Source organism: Pinus tabuliformis, chromosome Q, assembly GCF_031772625.1.
Source record: "Pinus tabuliformis cultivar Carrire ecotype Pingquan chromosome Q, CPIR1, whole genome shotgun sequence".
NCBI lineage: Eukaryota > Viridiplantae > Streptophyta > Pinopsida > Pinales > Pinaceae > Pinus > Pinus tabuliformis.
This window is the reverse complement of record NC_142296.1, coordinates 1,373,113,816-1,373,133,485: the sequence shown is the minus strand read 5'-3', so window position 1 is coordinate 1,373,133,485 and position 19,670 is coordinate 1,373,113,816. Positions and strand designations below refer to the sequence as shown.

At 35.1% G+C, this 19,670-nt stretch overlaps 1 protein-coding gene across 1 annotated transcript in view; it reads left to right on the top strand.

The window, feature by feature from the left end:
• Positions 1-6,379: 6,379 nt before the first annotated feature.
• The window catches only part of ALDH6B2 (aldehyde dehydrogenase 6B2), a 281,225-nt gene continuing 267,934 nt past the window's right edge, over positions 6,380-19,670 (top strand). The window contains exon 1 of the mRNA XM_089386419.1: positions 6,380-6,591. Within this exon, the coding sequence (XP_089242545.1) occupies positions 6,534-6,591 (58 nt within the window). The 5' untranslated portion in view covers positions 6,380-6,533. The remainder of the gene's footprint in view (positions 6,592-19,670) is intronic.

Sequence of the window (19,670 nt, the reverse complement as noted above, 5' to 3'; positions counted from 1 at the left end):
CGAGCATTCAGAGAATCTTTTGTATGCATCCAATTTTAGTTGCCTAGGTCTACTTTCTATTAAAATAATTGAAGCGCACTTTATCTATTTGGTGAGAGAATATGTTACATGATAAGAGAATGTGGATTTTAGTAGATGAAAATTATTTAAAGTATTAATATATTATTTTAAAAATAATATTTATTTATTTATAATTTAGACTATTACTCTGGATGCTTATAATTATACTTATATTTATTTGGCAATTTGACTTAATTATTTATTTATGTAGATAGATAGATAGGTGGGAGTAGTTAAAAAGACCAAATTTATTTATTTTTTATTTTTTAATTCTAGTGAGGTTAAGATGGTGCTGTATATATTTTTCAAATATTATTTTAATAATAATAATTTATTTTTAAGGTTATGATTATTAAATTGGTGTATGAGATTCCCTTGTTTGTATTATAAGAGATCTATTTATATATATTGATTTTACTAATAAAGTTTATTAAGGTGTACATACTCTATTTTCTTATGGATTTGAATTTATAACCTTTTATGAAGAATCATATTTTCTTAATCATAAAATTACAATATAGAGAACATCTTCAAAATAATCATAAATTTAAAATGTACAAATTTAAAATATAATGGTTAGATTGGTCAAAGATAATTTTGAAAGTACTAGATAGGTGGTGGTGACAAATTTAATCCAAATTTTATAAAAAATAATTGGTGAAGACAACCAAAAGTGGGATTTGCCTTATTTGCGACGCAGATACAAACAACAATACAAAAGTTTAAGTTTGACCACCCCATTGAAATAAACAAGATACAAGCAACACTACAAAAGTTAAGTTCAACCACCCCATTGAAATAAACAAGATACAAGCAACAATACAAAAGTTAAGTTCAACCACCCCATTGAAATAAACATGATCTGCATACTGATTATAAGAAGGGTTTTAACATCATGACATTTGAACTCTGTGTCAAAGATTATAGATAATTATAATAATTGAATTCATTCTCAGTAAATATGGATTAACTATTAGCTTGGAATTAGAAATATGAAATTGATCAAAAAAAATATACCCAATCATAGTAGAGGTGGGTAGTGAAAGTAGACATTTGAATCAAACACATACATTCACCCTCCAATCCCCACCCTCATGAGGGTGTGGTGGTCGAGGAGATGTGTATTAGAAATGTCTCACCCTCACCTCAGTAAACGATCACAACCATCCATAGGTAACCCCATTTTTTAAACTATATTTTAATGAAAAGCTTTGCTAATTTTACCACCAAGTTAAATAATCTAGATTTAAATTATTTTGATTTAATTTATTATGACAATGTGTTTTTACAAACCAACATTGTAATGTTTTATGTCAGCGCTTTTAATGGCATCTTAGATAAGTAAATATAACAATGTCTTTATTATTATTATTATCATTAACTAGTATAAATGTATATTAACTTTATTCTATTCTAGGGAATAACCATTTATTTATTTATTTTATATGTTAAGGGAAAATATACAATTACTTTTTTCTTTCTTGTATTTATTTTTAACAAAATTAAACATTTTTCTATTAAAATTTGGTTGTAGTTGAACCATCTAGCAAGATATTACAAAGTATCTAATCTCAATATGTCTTGAATACTTACAAGTTACAAAATTTCAAAACTATGACTATTAGTTGTGTAAGCATTGAAGTTCTAGAACTATCACTATATATTCGACTAGTATTTGCCAAGTGAACTAATTTAACAAAAAAGAAAGATTTATAGAACATTATGATTTTCATGTTTTTATACAAATCATACCCACTAAGGGTTTCTCACTTGATATCAACCTTAGATCACAAGACAACTAATGCCTTTTTCTTTTATGCTGCTTATCCCTATTGCATCGTTTCTTCTTTTGTTGCTAGCATTAGATCAAAGACCAAATGAACCAATAAAAATGCCATGAGGAGGAGACATAGATTGGACAATCCCAAGAGTAGGTCACCCTTTGTTTTCTAGATTCACAATCCTCTCTTGCAATATACCTACTCCCTCTTCCATTTCTTCAAACATTTAATTATTGTTTATATCGCAATTTCAAACCACTTTTCCTCACACTTGAGAGATTCTACATGCAAATTTAATCTTATTAGTTGCTTGTGCATAACTTAAACCTCTATTGAGAAATTCCCAATCACACCATCCCTCTCATTTCCAAACATATAACAAAAAAATATGTTAGACTTTACTCATATGTACCTCACACATTGCATGCCACTCGTAATGCCCATGGGTATTGGCCATTACTTCTAGCCAATGCTTAAGGATAACACACAAATTGAATTACAAATAAAAAATTAAACTAGGAAACATAAGTTACACTTCAAGGTCTCTCCAAATTTTAAAATTAGAATAATGGGCCTAAAACAAATAGTAATTTCCATATTCATGGACACATAAAATCACATGAACTCCTTGTAGAGTTGATAAATAAGGTTACTAATGAAGAATTATGTGGGAGCATGTAGAATTGAAAGGGCTTTAAATCCCATTTACTTGTCTCCTTTAATAAATTCTGATTGTCCCTTGAGTGTGTATTTGTCAACCTTAAATTGTGGTTAACATTCCTTTTATGGAAGGTGGGTTTCGCATGGATTCCCACATTTACACTCATCATTCCCATTTATTATTCTATATTTAATTTGCTTATAGATTTAGACAGGCATTGTAATTCTTAGGAATAGACAATATTTAATGGATTTATAACATTTCTTTAGAGTTTGAACTCTATTAACGAGCTTGTTTAACTAAATGTCACATGGAGTCATTCGATAATGCATATCACATGTTATCACTGTAGAGTTCCCCATCAAAATGAACTGCTTAATTGCTCTTTTTGTAAGAATTATTGACCTACATTATTGGCCTTTAAGTCAGTGCCAACACATTTGCTTGATTATTGGAGAATTTGCAATCCCAAAATTGAATTTTTTCCTTGGTTTCAATGGGTTCAAGAGTGATTGGCAACTGTTGTCTTTTTTGTTTTGTTGTGTTTTTATAATGAGATGTTAAGCATGATTTATTATTATTATTTTTCAAATTTATATTTTTTATTACTATGTTTAAATTTTGCTTTTTAATTTTTTATTATTAACATTATAAATAGACACTCCATCCTTCATCAAGAACAACTAAAACTTAAATGTTTCATGCTAAAATATTAAAATAAAAAAAACAAATTATTATTAATGATTAATTAATATATTAACTATAATAAAAATAATTAAAAAATAAATTAAACATTATAAAAATTATTTAAAAATTGAAATTTCATGAAAAATTTATATAGTTAAAATGAAATTAAAATCAAAGATTAGAAATAAGACGTTATTAAGGAATCAAATAAAAATAAAATAAATTAACATAAACAAAAATATCGTTACCTTGTGATCAAGGAGATAAATGTTAGGTTACCTCATTACTTTAGTTTATAGCTATATTATTTAGGTTTTTTCAATTGCTAGAGCCTTTTAAAGGATTAACTAAAGTGTAATAAAATAAATATCTCGGTTCAAAGAAAAGAAAAACAATATGTAATTAGATTGTCCGAACGATATGTTATTTAAAAAAACCTTTAAGTAATTTACGAATTTTAATTTATTAATATTTCAATGTTTTAATCTAAAATATAAATTATAAAAAAAATAACAAATTTTATAAAATTGAAATTAGATAAAAAAAAATAAAAATAAATAAAATACAAAAATTTCCTAAAATAAAATGTTTTATATATTTGTTTGATGTTTCTGTAGAGTATAACTTTATTAGTCATAAATAAATAATTTTGACTTTGTAATAACTTAATTGTAAAATGTTTTTTTTTTTTGAACATATAGATAACATATTTAATATTTTTTTAAAATTATTAATTAAGTTATTAGTTATTTCTATATTAGAAAGAGGGTATTTGATTTGAAATTACAGGGAAATTTAGTTACTTGCATTTCATAAATAATAATTTACGAAAGTTTTAATAATCATATAATTAACATCCAAATGCTAAATTCAATTATTGCCTATCTTATCATCACAATTGCCAATTGCCTATTTTTATAGTGATTAAGTCGTGTCTATATTGAGAAATGGGTGTTAAATTTTAGGTCGTGATTAAATTTAGGTACTTGTATTTTATAAATGGGGATTTGTGAAAGTTTTTTAAATTATGGAGTTAACTTTCAACTTTTTAACTTTAACTAAATTAATTTAAAAAATTATTGATAAGTATTTTTTTCACCCCTGGAAAATATATCTTTATACTTTATATAAGCAATATATATGTTCTGGTCCATTACATTATAGGTTTGAAACCATTACATCAAAGTTCATCATATCACTTACAAGAATTAAATTGGGTAGAGAGAATTCTAATCATTTTTTCCTAACTACTTAAAATGAACTCAATTAATTTGAAAAGAAAAAAAATCATATTATAATAAATTTATTTTTTCCTAAATACTTTTAATTTTGAAAATAACCCTTAAAAAAAGAAAATTATATTTTAGTATTACAGTTAATTTTATATTTTTATAATATTATTACGATTTTTAATCCATTTATATATTCAACTTACCACTTACTTTCTCTCTCTAATGGCATTAAATATATTAAATATTTAAGAAATAAATCATTAAAATAAAACACCATTTTATCACATATTTGAGATTATTTAATTTTGAATATAAATTAGATAAACATTCATTTAAGAGTACTTACTATCCCTTGAGCATTTTTGTAGAAGTGTGGGGATGCAAGTCAATATCAGCAAAACGAAAGTAGTGGTCTTCTCTAAGAAAAGAAAACATAACCAACATAAGTTCTACTTTGAAGGCAACATTCTGGAAGAAGTTGCGGATTACAAATAACTCAGAATTGACTTCAACAAAAATCTAGGCTGGAATGGTTGTAGAAAGAAAAGAACTTTGGGGGGTTGGAAAGCATTTTATGCTTTTCAAAATAGGTGTAGAGAGGCAGAGTTATGGGACTGGAAGACCACTCAAACTCTTTTTGGGCTTCTAGTGATTCCAGTGATTCTATATGGTTGTGAATTGTGGGCTAGCAGTACTTCCGACATGCAGTGGAGACAAATTGAGAAAATTCAGAAGCGTTTGATTACAAACAAATTTAAGATTAAAAGTGCAGTTCCTTATGATATCTTGTTAAATGAAACAGGGACTGCTCCTATTGAAGCAATTGCTATGGTGCGAGTCATAAGGTATTTAAAAAAAATTGAGCAAATGGAAGAGGGTAGATGGCCCAAGGTTGTCTTTAATGATAGATTGTGCAAGAGCAAAAAAACTTGGATGCAGCAAAATAACAAATGGTTTAGTAAATGGGATATTTGCTTGAACGCGTGCCCCATAAACAGCATAGAGATAAAAGCTTTTGTTATGGAAAAGTTCCACAAACTTACTTGGGAGAAGGAGCTAGGAAGAAAGAAAAATTACTATATTGAAGTGTTTAATCCCACTCATAATCATCAACCAAAAGCATACATAGAAGCCAATATCTCTTGGAGAGCCAAAATTCTTATTGCTCAGTTAAGGACTAATTTTCATCAACTCCGTTGTGAAACAGGGCGCTGGAAAAGGCCAAAGGAAGTGTGGGAGGAAAGGGTATGCATTTTTTGTTCTTCCGGAAAAGTGGAAACAGAAAAACATTTCATTTTAGAATGTGAGGCCTTCAAAGACAACAGGGAAAGTTATGCAGATACGCTGGCAGCGAGCTCTTGGGATAATCTATTTAACGAGGGGTTTGTTGAGAAGATGGGAGCATTTATTGTGAAGCTTCACAAAAAAAAGCCGAATACATCAAGCAGATGAAGAAGTAATCTGTCCCATAGGCTATCTTTAGCCTCGTGGACGTTAAAATAATTTCTTTCTTTCTTTCTTTCTATATGATAGAATCTCAAATACGTACGTATATTTTGAAAATTTTTCAGATGGTTTTTCCAATTTTTTTTTTTTTTTTAAATCCGATAAAATTTATTGAAATCAAGATAAACTCTAAAGTTTTTTGAGAGACCAAATCTATTTACAATTAAAAAAAACCAATTTAAATAACGGAAATCAAAATTTAACCTCAATATTTAACCTCAAATTTTTTTCGAGAAAATCTAAAAAATGGCACTGTAGAACACTCCTATGAGAAACTCCTGCTTAGAATATAAGCACGGGTCTAACTCGAAATCGCACGAGTAACTCGGATGACCTGCTATTGCCAGTGAGCTGACGTATATCCGGGTCAGCAATCCTGCTTCTCGATATCCTTTTACCGGCAGTTGGAGGTCGCCTGATTCGGCCAGGTTTGATTTGTTACGAGCAGGCGGGGCCTTATCAGAGCCCAGTTTAATATTGTTGTCCAGCATTACACCCTCACAGAACTTCTACCACGTGACCAACAGCTGTTCAGCTAGATGATATACAAGCTTAAAACCTCCTGTAAAAGTTCGATCTAGCGGGCATTCTGTAGGAAATTCCATTATGTCGATCCGCGCTTTGCTTTCTCGCAGCAGCAAACAACGCTACGGTCTCTTCAATGGTGAGTTTATTCAACAGGCTTTAAATATTCTGCCAGCAAGCAATGAATTTTACTGCTTCTCAGTAGAACCTTAATCCTTTTTTATTATGACATATGATAGCCAGCCTCAAATTTTGTCTTTGCTTTTTTTCTTTTCTCGTTGATGATTAAGTTTCCACGCTTCAAAATCTCTTAGGCCAGATATTCTCGCCAATATGCCAGCTACGAAAATCTTCAATTGATTTTACGGTTATCTTGTTACTCGCTTTAAATATTTTAATTTTATACTATTTTCGTACCTCCAAGCAATGGATTTTGCATTTATCTGCTAAATGTACAGGCTTTGAAGTTTTTCTTCTTTAACATTATTTTTGTGCCTTTAAGCAAATGTTTTCACACATCTGCACAAGTTTCAGTTACAGACTTTGAAGCTTTTAATTTAACACCATTTTTTTGCCAAGAAGTAATGAATTTTACATTTATATGCAAAAATTACATGCTTTAAATGTTATATATTCAATAGCATTTTTGTGCGATAAAGCAAGGATTTTAATATTTCTGCAAAAGTTTCAGTTACAGGTTTTAATTTGACACCACTTTTGTGCCAGCAAGCAATGGATTTTACATTTATCTGGAAATGATACATATATTTTTTCCAGAAAAATATAGCCCCTCATGGGCCCATGATGATTCTGGTTTCTCGCAGCCCTTTGGGCATTTCCTCCTTTTCCCTGGTTTTCCAGATGCAGAATGGTATTAACTGACAGTGGCATTACCAGCGGTAATTCCAAGGTCTTCAATGAGATTTGATCCCAAGACCTCTGTGAATTTATGTGCAAGAGCATCTACCAATTGAACTAATCCTTGGGGCTTATCATAAAATGATTTTGTGACTGGCATTAAATTTTATAATTTAACACTACCTTTGTGCCATTAAGCAAGATTATTTAGATTTATTCCATTACATGTGACGTAGGGTTTCCCCTGCGCATACCCACAATATGTATATTCAAGCATAAACACCACTTCCCAGGAATTTCTTTGCTTCCTTAGGTCAAAGACTTCAAATCTAAAGATGAATGGTTAAAGCCCTGTTTCCTAGTTCCATTGTTTTGGAACCAATCATCCTGCCTAACCTCCAAACTGGAGTTAAATCACCCTCTTGCCTTCGTATAAGACTCTATTAAAGTCTTCTGATATATCCTTCCTATCGGAATTATTAAAACCTTCTATCGAGACCCGTTTACCCGTCTAAACCTTCAATTCCTTTAATATCGGGACTTATCGGGACTTAAAACCCCTCATGTACCTTTGTTAATGCCTATGCCACATATATAAGCAAACCCCCTTTTTAACCTTGGCTATATACGACTTAACACATAAAACCTTTATGTCCGCGTTTAATTCTTTAGAAACCATTTACAGAGGGAAATACCCACAAAACATACCTTTTTCCGCCTTTAGGCAGCCTCTGCACAATTCCTGAAGTTTACCCTCATCACAATCACAATCGGGTTTTTCTTGGTTCATATATGCATATGCGCCTCACCACCAATGTTTTAAAACTCTGACTTCGACTCTGACTCGGTATCGACTCGGCCGGCTCGATTTAAATGACTCGGTCGTTGTAAAAAATACATTAAATATATATATATATATATATATATATATGTTTGCGATAAAATCGCGATTTTTTGAAAAAATCGCGATTTTTTCATCTTGCCGATCAAATCGCGATTTTTATACGAAAAAATCGCCTACTTTTTTTTTGCCGATTTTTACTGAAAAAATCGCGCTTTTTTCAAAAAATCGCGATTTTTTCGAAAAAAGCGCTATTTTTAACGAAAAAATCGTGGGGGCTCACGACAGCATAGTTTTATAACTTTTTTTTGGGTTTTTTCATGCAATGTTTTTTGAAAGAAACAAATAATTTTTGAGTGGGGTAGCTTAATGATCAAGCCTAGGCCCTAGTATGGATATGCTATTCATGGTAATGTTAAATTCTTAAAGTAAAAGTGACATTCTCCTTAATCTTCATTTTCATCCTTTTACTTAAATTTTTAACATTACCATGAAATGACTCAGGATGTTTGAGAGTGGTTCCAGCCTCATTGGATTTCATATGGAGAAAGTAGAATTTTAGATTTCATTTAAAATCCAGCAGACTTATCAGTTTTTCAGGATTTCAGGATTGGGAGATTGTAATGTTTCCAGGTGACACCACCTGCCCGGGCTACCCCTGCCACCAGTAGAGGACGTGGTCTACCTCCTATAGCTCCTACTTCTAGTTCTTCAACGTCTAGAGCACATCAGACTCCACTGCCATTTCCACCTGCACGGGCACCAGCATCTACATCTAGAGGGAAAGGGAAAGCTGTGGCATTTTCTCGCAAGAGGGGCAGAGGAAATCAATAGGATTAGACTTTCATTTTATTGTATATGACATTATGACATGATGAGATACATTATCATATTTTTTGTTGATATTTTGAGGCTGAGTTGGGACTCAGGAGTCAGGACTTACTATTCAGGACATGATTCAATGTTATGTGTGATTTTAGCGCTAGAAATGATATTAAACATCTTATATGTTAGTTTTTTAATCATATTTATGTGTCAATGTATTTATTTTATGTTGTAGATGGTTTGGATATTAAAAAAATTGAAAAAAAATGAAAAAAAATGAATATTTTTGTGCCAAACGCTTTTTTCCCGCTTTTGCCGATTTTTTCCGCTTTTTTCCCGGCGCCGATTTAATCCCGATCGCGCTTTTAACAACATTGATATATATATATATATATATATTTTTTTTTTTATAAAAAAAATATAATTTTAAAGATTTTCATTCATGTTTCCAAACGCACAACATTAGAATATAGATGGAAGACAACATATGATCAATGTAGGCTCATGAATATATCCATTATATGAAAATGACACCCAGTGCACTGTCCAATACATACATGATCAAAGATTCAAAACAAAAACACATAACCAAGGAGGCTAGAAATGGCCTCTACAACAAAAGTAAACTGTGACCAGTACCACTGGGCCACTGGCTAGTAGCTACTGCCAGAGGAGCCAAGATCATGTGGATCAATCTTTGGATCATCATTAGAGTTAGACAGGGGGCCCCATGGCTCCTCCTCATCATCATCTCCAACTGCAACTGTAGAAGTGGCAGCACTAGCAGGCTGTGCAGCAGATGCAAGCTGAGATAGAGAAGATATGCGGCTGCGCTTCTGTCGTGGCTGAGCAGAGGAAGCGCCTGCAACTGGAGTCCTAGTTGGCTGTGAGGCTGAGGCTGGTAGCACAAGTGGATCGGGATCTGCATTCAACTGAACATCATGTTCGAGTGATACCTCCCTATCTAAATCAAAATCAAGATCCTCATCAGGATCAAACTCTACTAGATGACTCTCCACAACCCAACCTGATGTTGGATCAATGTCTTCCAACACAATGGGATCTGAATCAGGTCTTTTGTTCAGCAATTGGTTGCATCTGAGCCAGAGGTTGTATTGGACATAGACTAGATCATTTAACCCTTTTTGATCCAAACGGTTTCTCTTCTTTGTGTGAATCCTCTCAATGACAGACCAATTGCGCTCACACCCAGTAGCACTGCAAGTTTGACTCAAAATACGAATTGCAAACTTCTGCAATTCAGGACAATGGCCACCAAAAGCCTCCCACCATTGTGCTGCAAAAAACACAGGAGTGTAAGCTCAACAAATCTACAAATTATATCCAACTTTCAAATTATAAATGATTTAACAAAATTTAAAAAAACTATTAAGAATTTGAAAATTGAAATTTTTGTTTAGCTGGCTCATCTTCTTCTCTTGCAATCTTTGCTAGGTTCTTCCCAAAGGTACCCGAGGCGTTGCTGAAGGTCGTGACCTGTCGGTGTATCTCCAGCTGATCAAGCTCTAATGGGATCATACAATCAATGCAGTCAATCAGCCCATCTCTAACCTCCCCCCTCAAAGCTCCTGACTCCTTAGTTTTATAATGATACCTTGGGTTCAAAAAATACCCAGCTGCATGTATAGGGCGATGGAGTTGATTGTTCCATCTTTCATCAATGATTGCCCAAATGGGCCCATACTTAGCCACTTTATCCTTGTATGCCCTCTTTATTTGCTCCTTTGCTCGATCCATAGCCTCATAAATGAAGCCCATAGCCAATCTTTCCCCATCCACCAACTGTAACACCTTAACCAGTGGCTCAGCAAGCTTCACAATCTCTGTTGCCTTTCTCCAAAATATTTCTTCATTAAATTTCTCTTTCAATTCTTTGCCTTCCAGTTTGTGAGACCAACTGCTTTGATTCCTTTCATCACTGGAAAACATCTTTTGCAAGTTTCTATTTTAGGAAAGCATAGATTGCAATGTCAAAAAATGATTAGCAAATCTAGTGATGGCAGGCTTAATAATATCCCTGACCCTAGTGTGTTTCCTCATGAGGCTCAAAATCCATGAATGATTGTAGATAAATTTTGTTATGCTTTTGGCATGATCTACAATGTTTTTGACCCATTCTAATTTTCCAATATCCTCAAGCATGAGGTCTATGCAATGTGCAGCACATGGGGTCCAAAAGATGGTCTTGTGTTTTTCCTCGAACAGTTTACTAGCAAGAACATAGTTAGAGGCATTATCTGTGATAACTTGAACAACATTAGCCACCCCCACCTCCTCAACAACCTGGTCCAATAGCCGAAACAACAATTGCCCATCTTTTACCTTATCAGATGCATCAACTGATTTTAAAAACATGGTTCCCCGTGGGCAGAAGATAAGAAAGTTTATGATGGTACAGTTTCTTTGATCAGTCCATCCATCTGACATGATGGTACATCCTGTTCTTGCCCATGAGTCCTTGAAATATTTCAAATACTCATTAATGGAGGCAATTTCTTTCTGCAAACGATAACCCCTTAGCTCATGCATAGTAGGGCCTTTGAAGCCTTTTCCAGTAGCATGTATGGCATCAAACATAGGCTCATAATATGGTGAACGGGAAGCATTGAAGGGGACATCAGCATCATACCACCATCTAGCTATGTAATCACAAGCAGTTTCCTTCAATTCTTTCTTCCAATGGTCATCTAAAATGGGCTGCATTTGACTTTTACTAGCTTGAGGACCATGTGCATCTGATGGAGAGGAGGGAGTGAAATAACTTTTGATAGTCATATCACCCTTTTTCATTCTACCCTTTCCCTTTTTTTGAATAGAATCAAAAGAGGGAGGAACATATCGGAAAGGGTTGGATGCATCAGTACGAGGGATAGAGGAAGAACCCTCAAAATCATAATGGGGGTTGGTAGCCATCATTTTTTGTATCTCCCTCTTCCTCCCAATTTCAGCCTCTAACTCTTTTTGCCTAGCCTTATCTTCTTTAAACTTCTCAAAGCTGGCTAACAATTCCTTCCTAATCTCCCCAATTCTGGTGAGGTACATGGAGTAATTTGGTCTCTAATCCGCGCCAAGTGTTGTTTCAGCTTATTAATGCCCCCAGGACCTTCCTTAATTTTCCTATGGCAAAATTTGCAATGCATTTGACTATCAACCATTTCAACATATGCCCAAGCAACATCTTTCACTCTAGGTGCCATTTTTTGACTTGGAAATGAAATCAAACAATCTGAAAATGAAAAAAAAAGAAAAAACATTGATTCAATGTTCATTCCTTTCACAAAAAGCAGTCTTTAGGATTACTAGATATGCACCTAAAATTTAATAAGCAAAAACAGATTTGTATAAGTGAAAAAAAATACCTCTAGGCACAAACTGCCTCCTCAAGCTTGCTCCAAGAAACCAACTGCTCAATGCTGCTCCAAATGGCTGCCTAAGAAGCTCCTCACTCCATCTACAATGGTTGCCCAAGACTCCTCACTGCTGCTCCAAAAACAAACTCAACATCTCCTCACAAACTCTCACTGAAATTCTCACTCAAATACATGAGATGGCTGTGAGAGAATGAGAGGGGTTGAGTGGGTTAAATAGGGTTTGGGAGAGGGGAATGGACCCCAAAGACCAACAAACTAATTCATAAACTCCTTTGGAGTCCCCCACAAACATTAAAAATAAAAAATAAATAAAAAAAATGCGTGTTTTAAAGGTTCACTGACCGCTGTCAGCTACCTGGCCGGGTTGATGCGAGTCGGCTGAGCCGGCCGAGTTACTACCGAGCCGGCCGAACTCGGTTAGAGGCCAAGTTGAAATTTTTTTGGCCGACTCGGACCAACTCGGCCGAGTTGTTTTCGAGCCGGCCGACTTTTAAAACAATGCTCATCACCTCTCGATATGCGATTTCCCTTCGTTATTTGGCTGCATCACTTTAACATAGAGTATAATGGAATAACGGGAAAACCCACTCCAAACACATCTGTCGGACCTCAAATCTTATACATTCGCCGCTATAATTCCGTCGTTCCTTCGATCTCTGCTTTCCCGACTACCAACACCTTCGACCGCCGATTATTGCATATCGACGATATTGCCAAATCCCTTGACATCTCCGATAATGCGATTAGTGATTAGATTTGGGCCATCGATCTGGACTTTCGACTCGACGGTCCAAGATCTATCGCGATACCGCAATTGCTCTCCTCTAAGTCGACCCTTTCCACTCTGATATGCCGATCTGACCCATCGCCTGGACCCGATAAGGGTATAAACCAACCTTTATAAAGTTTAAAGTCCGGTTTCCAATCCCGACTCCGTTTTAAATCGTGACCGTTGATCGGTTAGATCGAATGGTTGCTGTGCATTTCCTTTTCACTTCTCCGCTACTCTGTATACTTAGTTTTTACACTAATACTTCAGCGTTTTCTTTGTGGCTGGGGTTTTCAAAAGATTCTGGTCTTCTGCTCTTTCATTGCACAATTAAGTCCTGCTTGAATTAATCTCTGTGATTTCTATATTATAGTCATCCCATAGCATCACTGGTTTCTCCAATTAGGTCCTCTACCTCTTCTCTTCCTCTGAGCATTTGCCACGATTTGCCTGCATATAATTAATATACAAAACTTTGATTCATATCAAATTTATTGCTTAATCACTCGAATACATTTATACAGTTCTACTCAATCACTGTATACATAAATACAAACGAATAATTACAACATCTCTGTCCCTCAGGCCCGATTCTTTTTTACAGTGGCCTTTGTTTTACAAATCTGCCCGTAGGCTTCAAAACCACACTCTACTATCGATCTAGCCTCTCTCAAACATTTAATCTATCTAACCTCTGTCTCTGCCTTTTTGGCTTAAATTTATACCCAGGGATTCTAAAACCAATTCTGATTTAGATTCATGAATTCCTTAACAAAATTCTTAAATCTCCTTCTTGTTCCTAAAACTCCTCTCTAATCCCTAGATTCATGAACTGACTCCTAATCTAAGATTTACAATCAATTCTCAATCCTTTAATCTCTCAACTATCCTAAATCTCTCATGTTCTCCTATATTCGAGAACATATACAATAAAGCTTCACAATATTCAATTAGTTCCTACTCTCATTAAAATCACTCAGAACATTAATTAATTACATAAATCCAATACTTAGGAAACCAACTTCCTTGAAACACAAGATCCCCTATTTCTACTAGAATACAATGAGTTTCCTTGGGTTGGATGTTCCTGCATCAGACTCCCAAAGTAGAAAATTTCCATGATCTCCTGATCATGTATCTTCATAAGTTGTTAGAAAACTTCTAGGATCCCAAACTTTAGTTTGTAGCTACCCAAACGCTTTGCTCCTTTGCTGCTGTTGTATGTCTACTGTTTTCTGCTCTATCTTCTTCTCTTTGTCAATCAGGTTCATACTCTGATTGATCATCCTTCCTGCTGCTATCATTCTCCTCCCTATGGCCTGTTCCATCATTAGCTGCCACATTTCTTCAATTTCTGTGTCCAACACATCTTTGGACTGGTTCATACTTTGCCATTTACTGCTATTTATTTCCTTCTGCTTCAGGTTGTTGCTGCTGTCCATCAATTCTTCAAACTGCTATTGGTTACTTCCACCGTGTAGTTGCTGGTTCCTTACTTCCTCTGCACTTATTTTGATTGCCTCCCTTTCATCCTTACCCTCTTTCATTATTATTTGGCTGTCCTTCTATACCAAAATTCCTCCAGCATCTGCAACTAAACCTGCATTCATAAAACACTTATTAAAATAAAAATCATAAGGCTCCTGTGCCTTATCTCCCTTTGGTAACAATTTAGTTTGTTGCTCTGTTTTCTCCTCCTCTATCAGCACATCAGTATGCTGATTTGAATTCTCAGCAGAATTCATGAGACTATCAACTAGTCTCTCCTCCACACCATTTGCTTCTATGATGTCTTTTTGCCTTTGTCCACTGTAGTGAACTCCTTCCTTCTTGTACAATTCTGACTTTACAACTTGAACACTTGCCTTTTGGTCTTCTAGCCTTTTCTCCAAAAGACTTAACTCCTGCCACAAATTTGCCATCTCCCTTGGAATTTCTCCCATAAGTTCTGTACAATCCTCACTATCTTCTCCTTTGTCACAAGCATAACTTATTGACACTAATTCTTCATTCTCGTTTAGAATAAAATTCTGATCCTCCATCTCTTTGATAGTTTTAGATGTCTGTTCATCACTCTCCCTTTGATCATTTAAGAAAATCAATTCCTCATTATTTTCTTCAATAGTAAATTTCTTATCACAAGACACAACTGTCTCATCCCTATTGAAGATATTTCCTCCATTAAGCATGGAATTTATGAACTCCTTTTGCTGTAATAACTCAACTTGATCTTCATTTGAAAGATAGTCATCATCATACTTTACCTGGCAATTTTCAGCTTCATTCAAGTCATTTCCATAAAATGGTTTATCTTCTGCAATACCTGCATTCATGCACAACCTGTCAGTTGTAAAACCACAAGACATCATGACCTCATTTGATGATTCAATCACCAATTCCTCCTGCTGTTCCAAGCCCTTTATATGACTTAGAAATATTTCGATGGTCTCCTCCTCAATCTCATCAAGTCCTTTGCTTGATTGCTTGATATCCTTTCCTACTCCCTCTTTTAAAACATAATTTAGATTCTGCCTGTCTTCTTCCCTTCCTATGACAATATCAACAAATTGTCTTTCCTTACATGTTTCACCTGTAAACACACACAAATTATCAGATTTAAAATCTTCAGACCTTTTGCCCTCACTTGAAGTTTCAGTCTTCAAGTCTTCATCTTTACCCAGAACTTCGCCCTGCTCTGGTTCACAAATGGATACTTCCATTTCCAATTCAGCTTCTCCGATTTCTTCAGACCTCAATTGACCACCGAATACCTGTTCAAGCTTCATCAACTCTTCTGCTAATTGCATATTCACCTGCTGACTTCTCTTTTTTTGTAACCAACCTTGTAATTTATACAATTTATGCCACCTCACTGGTTTCCTCTTCGAGACCCAACCTTGTCTCTGGTTTTCCTCAAGTATCCTTATCAATACATCAAGTTGTTCTTTCATTTCTGCAATCTCTTTGTCAAGCTCCTCTTGACTTATCCTTATGCCATTTGCCTTGGCATCCTCTCCCTTCACCTCCATTCTGCTGTGGTCTTCCTCAAAACCTCTACTATGACTATCAATAGTCATCTTCTTCTTTCTATGAGCTTCTCACTCATTCACTATGAGCTGCACTAAGCCTCTACAACAACAAGTCCTCCTTGTTGCAACATACCTCACCAAGCTCTCCTCACTCAGTCTTTTGGCGAGCAATTGGTTCTCCATCTCTGGAACCTCCTTTGAGCACTCTTCTCTGCCCCTTTAGGCTTCAACTCACCTGCACCTCCTCAGGAACACAACTGTCCTCTTGTATTTCAATCACTATGAAATACTTGGTCCTGACCACTTCTTCCTTCAATTAGGAAGTCTTACCAACTTTCTTCATTACCTTGGCAATTTTGCCCACATCCTTTGTGGTCTGCAACAATATCTCTGTAGTAACAAGTCTTCTCCTTGCTACATATGCTTCGCTAAGCTTCTCTCCTCTAACCTTAGTATTCTAGCATCTCTCTAGTTCTTTCCTCTGGAACTATTTGAGCACTCCTTGCTCTTAGACTATTGCTGTAGTCTTCTCACCTCCTTATGCTGTCACCTGTGCATCAATACAAACCACAACTCTTTCCATCTTCAAATCAAATTAAAACAAAACATGTCATCTCACCTCCAAGATCTCTGCATGATCTTGTTCCACCATTTACCTGTACTTTGAATGGATTATCCTCCTTTTCTTGCATCTGCAAGTTCTATTGCACTTTATCTCTGTGTGTCTACCTTTTGTTAAATTAGAATCTGATCCTCCTTTCTTGCCTGCATATACATCTTAAAACACAACTCTGTTTTAAGTCCTTTTTCTCTAGAATTCTCTTATTCTCTTATGCTATCAATTGTTCCAATAACAACTATGCTTTGATACCAAAATGACGCAGGGTTTCCCCTGCGCATACCCACAGTGTGCATATTCAAGCATAAACACCACTTCCCAGGAATTTCTTTGCTTCCCTAGGTCAAAGACTTCAAATCTAAAGATGAATGGTTAAAGCCCCGTTTCCTATTTCCATTGTTTTGGAACCAATCATCCTTCCTAACCTCCAAACGGGAGTTAAATCACCCTTTTGTCTTCGTATAAGACTCTATTAAAGTCTTCCGATATATCCTTCCTATCAGAATTATTAAAACCTTCTATCGGGACCTGTTTACCCTTATAAACCTTCCATTCCTTGAATATCGGGACTTAAAACCCCTCATGTACCTTTGTTAATGCCTATGCCACATATATACACAAACCCCCTTTTTAACCTTGTCTATATACGACTTAACACATAAAACCCTTATGTCCACATTTAATTCTTCAGAAACCATTTACAAAGGGAAATACTCGCAAAACATACCTTTTCTGCCTTTAGGTGGCCTCTGCACGATTTTCGAAGTTTACCCTCATCGCAATCGCAATCAGGTTCTTCTTGGGTCATATATGCATATGCGCCTCACCACCTCCCGATATGCGATTTCCCTTCATTATCGGGCCGCATCACTTTAACGTAGATATAATGGAATAACGGGAAAACCCGCTCCAAACACATCTATTGGACCTCAAATCTTATACATTCGTCGCTATAAGTCCGTCGGGTCTGCATACTATTCCTTTGATCTCTGCTTTCCCAACTACCGACACCTATAATCGCCGATTATCGCATATCGGCAATATTGCCAAATCCCTTGACAACTCCGATAATGCGATTAGTGATTAGATCTGGGCCGTCGATCTGGACTTTCGATCCAACGGTCCAGGATCTATCGCGATATCGCAATCGCTCTCCTCTAAGTCGACCCTTTCCACTCCGATATGCTGATCTGACCCATCGCCTGGACCCGATAAGGGTATAAACCAACCTTTATAAAGTTTCAAGTCCAGTTTCCAATCCCAACTCCATTTTAAATCGTGACCATTGATCGGTTAGATCGAACGGTTGCTGTGCGTTTCCTTTTCACTTCTCCGCTACTCTATATACTTAGTTTTTACACTAATACTTTAGTGTTTTCTTTGTTGTCGGGGTTTTCCAAAGGTTCTGGTCTTCTGCTCTTTCACTGCGCATTTAAGTCTTGCTTGAATTAACATCTGTGATTTCTATATCACAGTCATCTCATAGCATCGCTGGTTTCTCCAATTGGGTCCTCTACCTCTTCTCTTCCTCTGAGCATTCGCCACGATTTGCCTGCATATAATTAATATACAGAACTCTGATTCATATTGAATTTATTGCTCAATCACTCAAACACATTTATACAGTTCTACTCAATCACTGTATACATAAATACAAACGAATAATTACAACATCTCTGTCCCTCAGGCCCGATTCCTCTTTACAGTGGCCTTTGTTTTACAAATCTGCTCGTAGGCTTCAAAACCACACTCTACTATCTATCTAGCCTCTCTCAAACATTTAACCTATCTAACCTCTGTCTCTGCCTTTTTGGCTTACATTTATACCCAATGATTCTAAAACCAATTCTGGTTTAGATCCATGAATTCCTTAACAAAATTCCTAAATCTCCTTCTTGTTCCTAAAACTCCTCTATAATCCCTAGATTCATGAACTGACTCCTAATCTAAGATTTACAATCAATTCTCAATCCTTCAATCTCTCAACTATCCTAAATCTCTCATGTTATCCTATATTCGAGAACATTTACAATAAAGCCTCACAATATTCAATTAATTCCTACTCTCATTAAAATCACTCAGAACATTAACTAATTACATAAATCCAATACTTGGGAAACCAACTTCTTGAAACACAAGACCCCCTATTTCTACTAGAATGCAATGAGTTTCCTTGGGTTGGATGGTCCTACATCAACAAGCTTTAAATATTTCGATTTACCACTATTTTTGTGGCAATAAACAGTGAATTTCATATTTGTTTGCAAAAGTTTCAGTTTCAATTACAGGATCTAATCATTGATCCACAACAGAATAGGGGTTATTTGTTGCTACATGAAGTTGGAGCTTAACTCAATGATTAAGCGTGTAAGAGTGATCCCTATAACTAATACATCTGGCTTAATATCTCCTCCAAATATAAAGATACATTTTTGCTTGCTATTTGTTACTCTGCCCCTCTTAACTCCACCTTCTACAAGAATCCTAATCTTGCAATTGATCACTCCTTTATAAAGATAGAGAATGATATTGCTACCATGAAAGCCAAAGTGGATATTCTTCTTGGAGATTTTAATATTAGAACTAGGAAGGGTTAATTAAATATTTTAAATTGTAATTCTACTCTTGACCCTTTGATAGAAGAAGATCCTAACCTAACCCTTAAAGACAAAAGAGTATTTAAAGATATTGAAATTAATTCATATGGTATTGAGCTTCCAAGGATGATCTCTTTCCACGACTTGATCATTTGCAATGGGTTGGGAGACTAGCTCGACTCTCACTTTATGACATATATTTTATGGAAAGGGCAGAAGTGTTGTTGATCATGTCATATTGTTGAAAATGGGGATGTATCTTCACTTTCAACCATGACTGAACTTGTA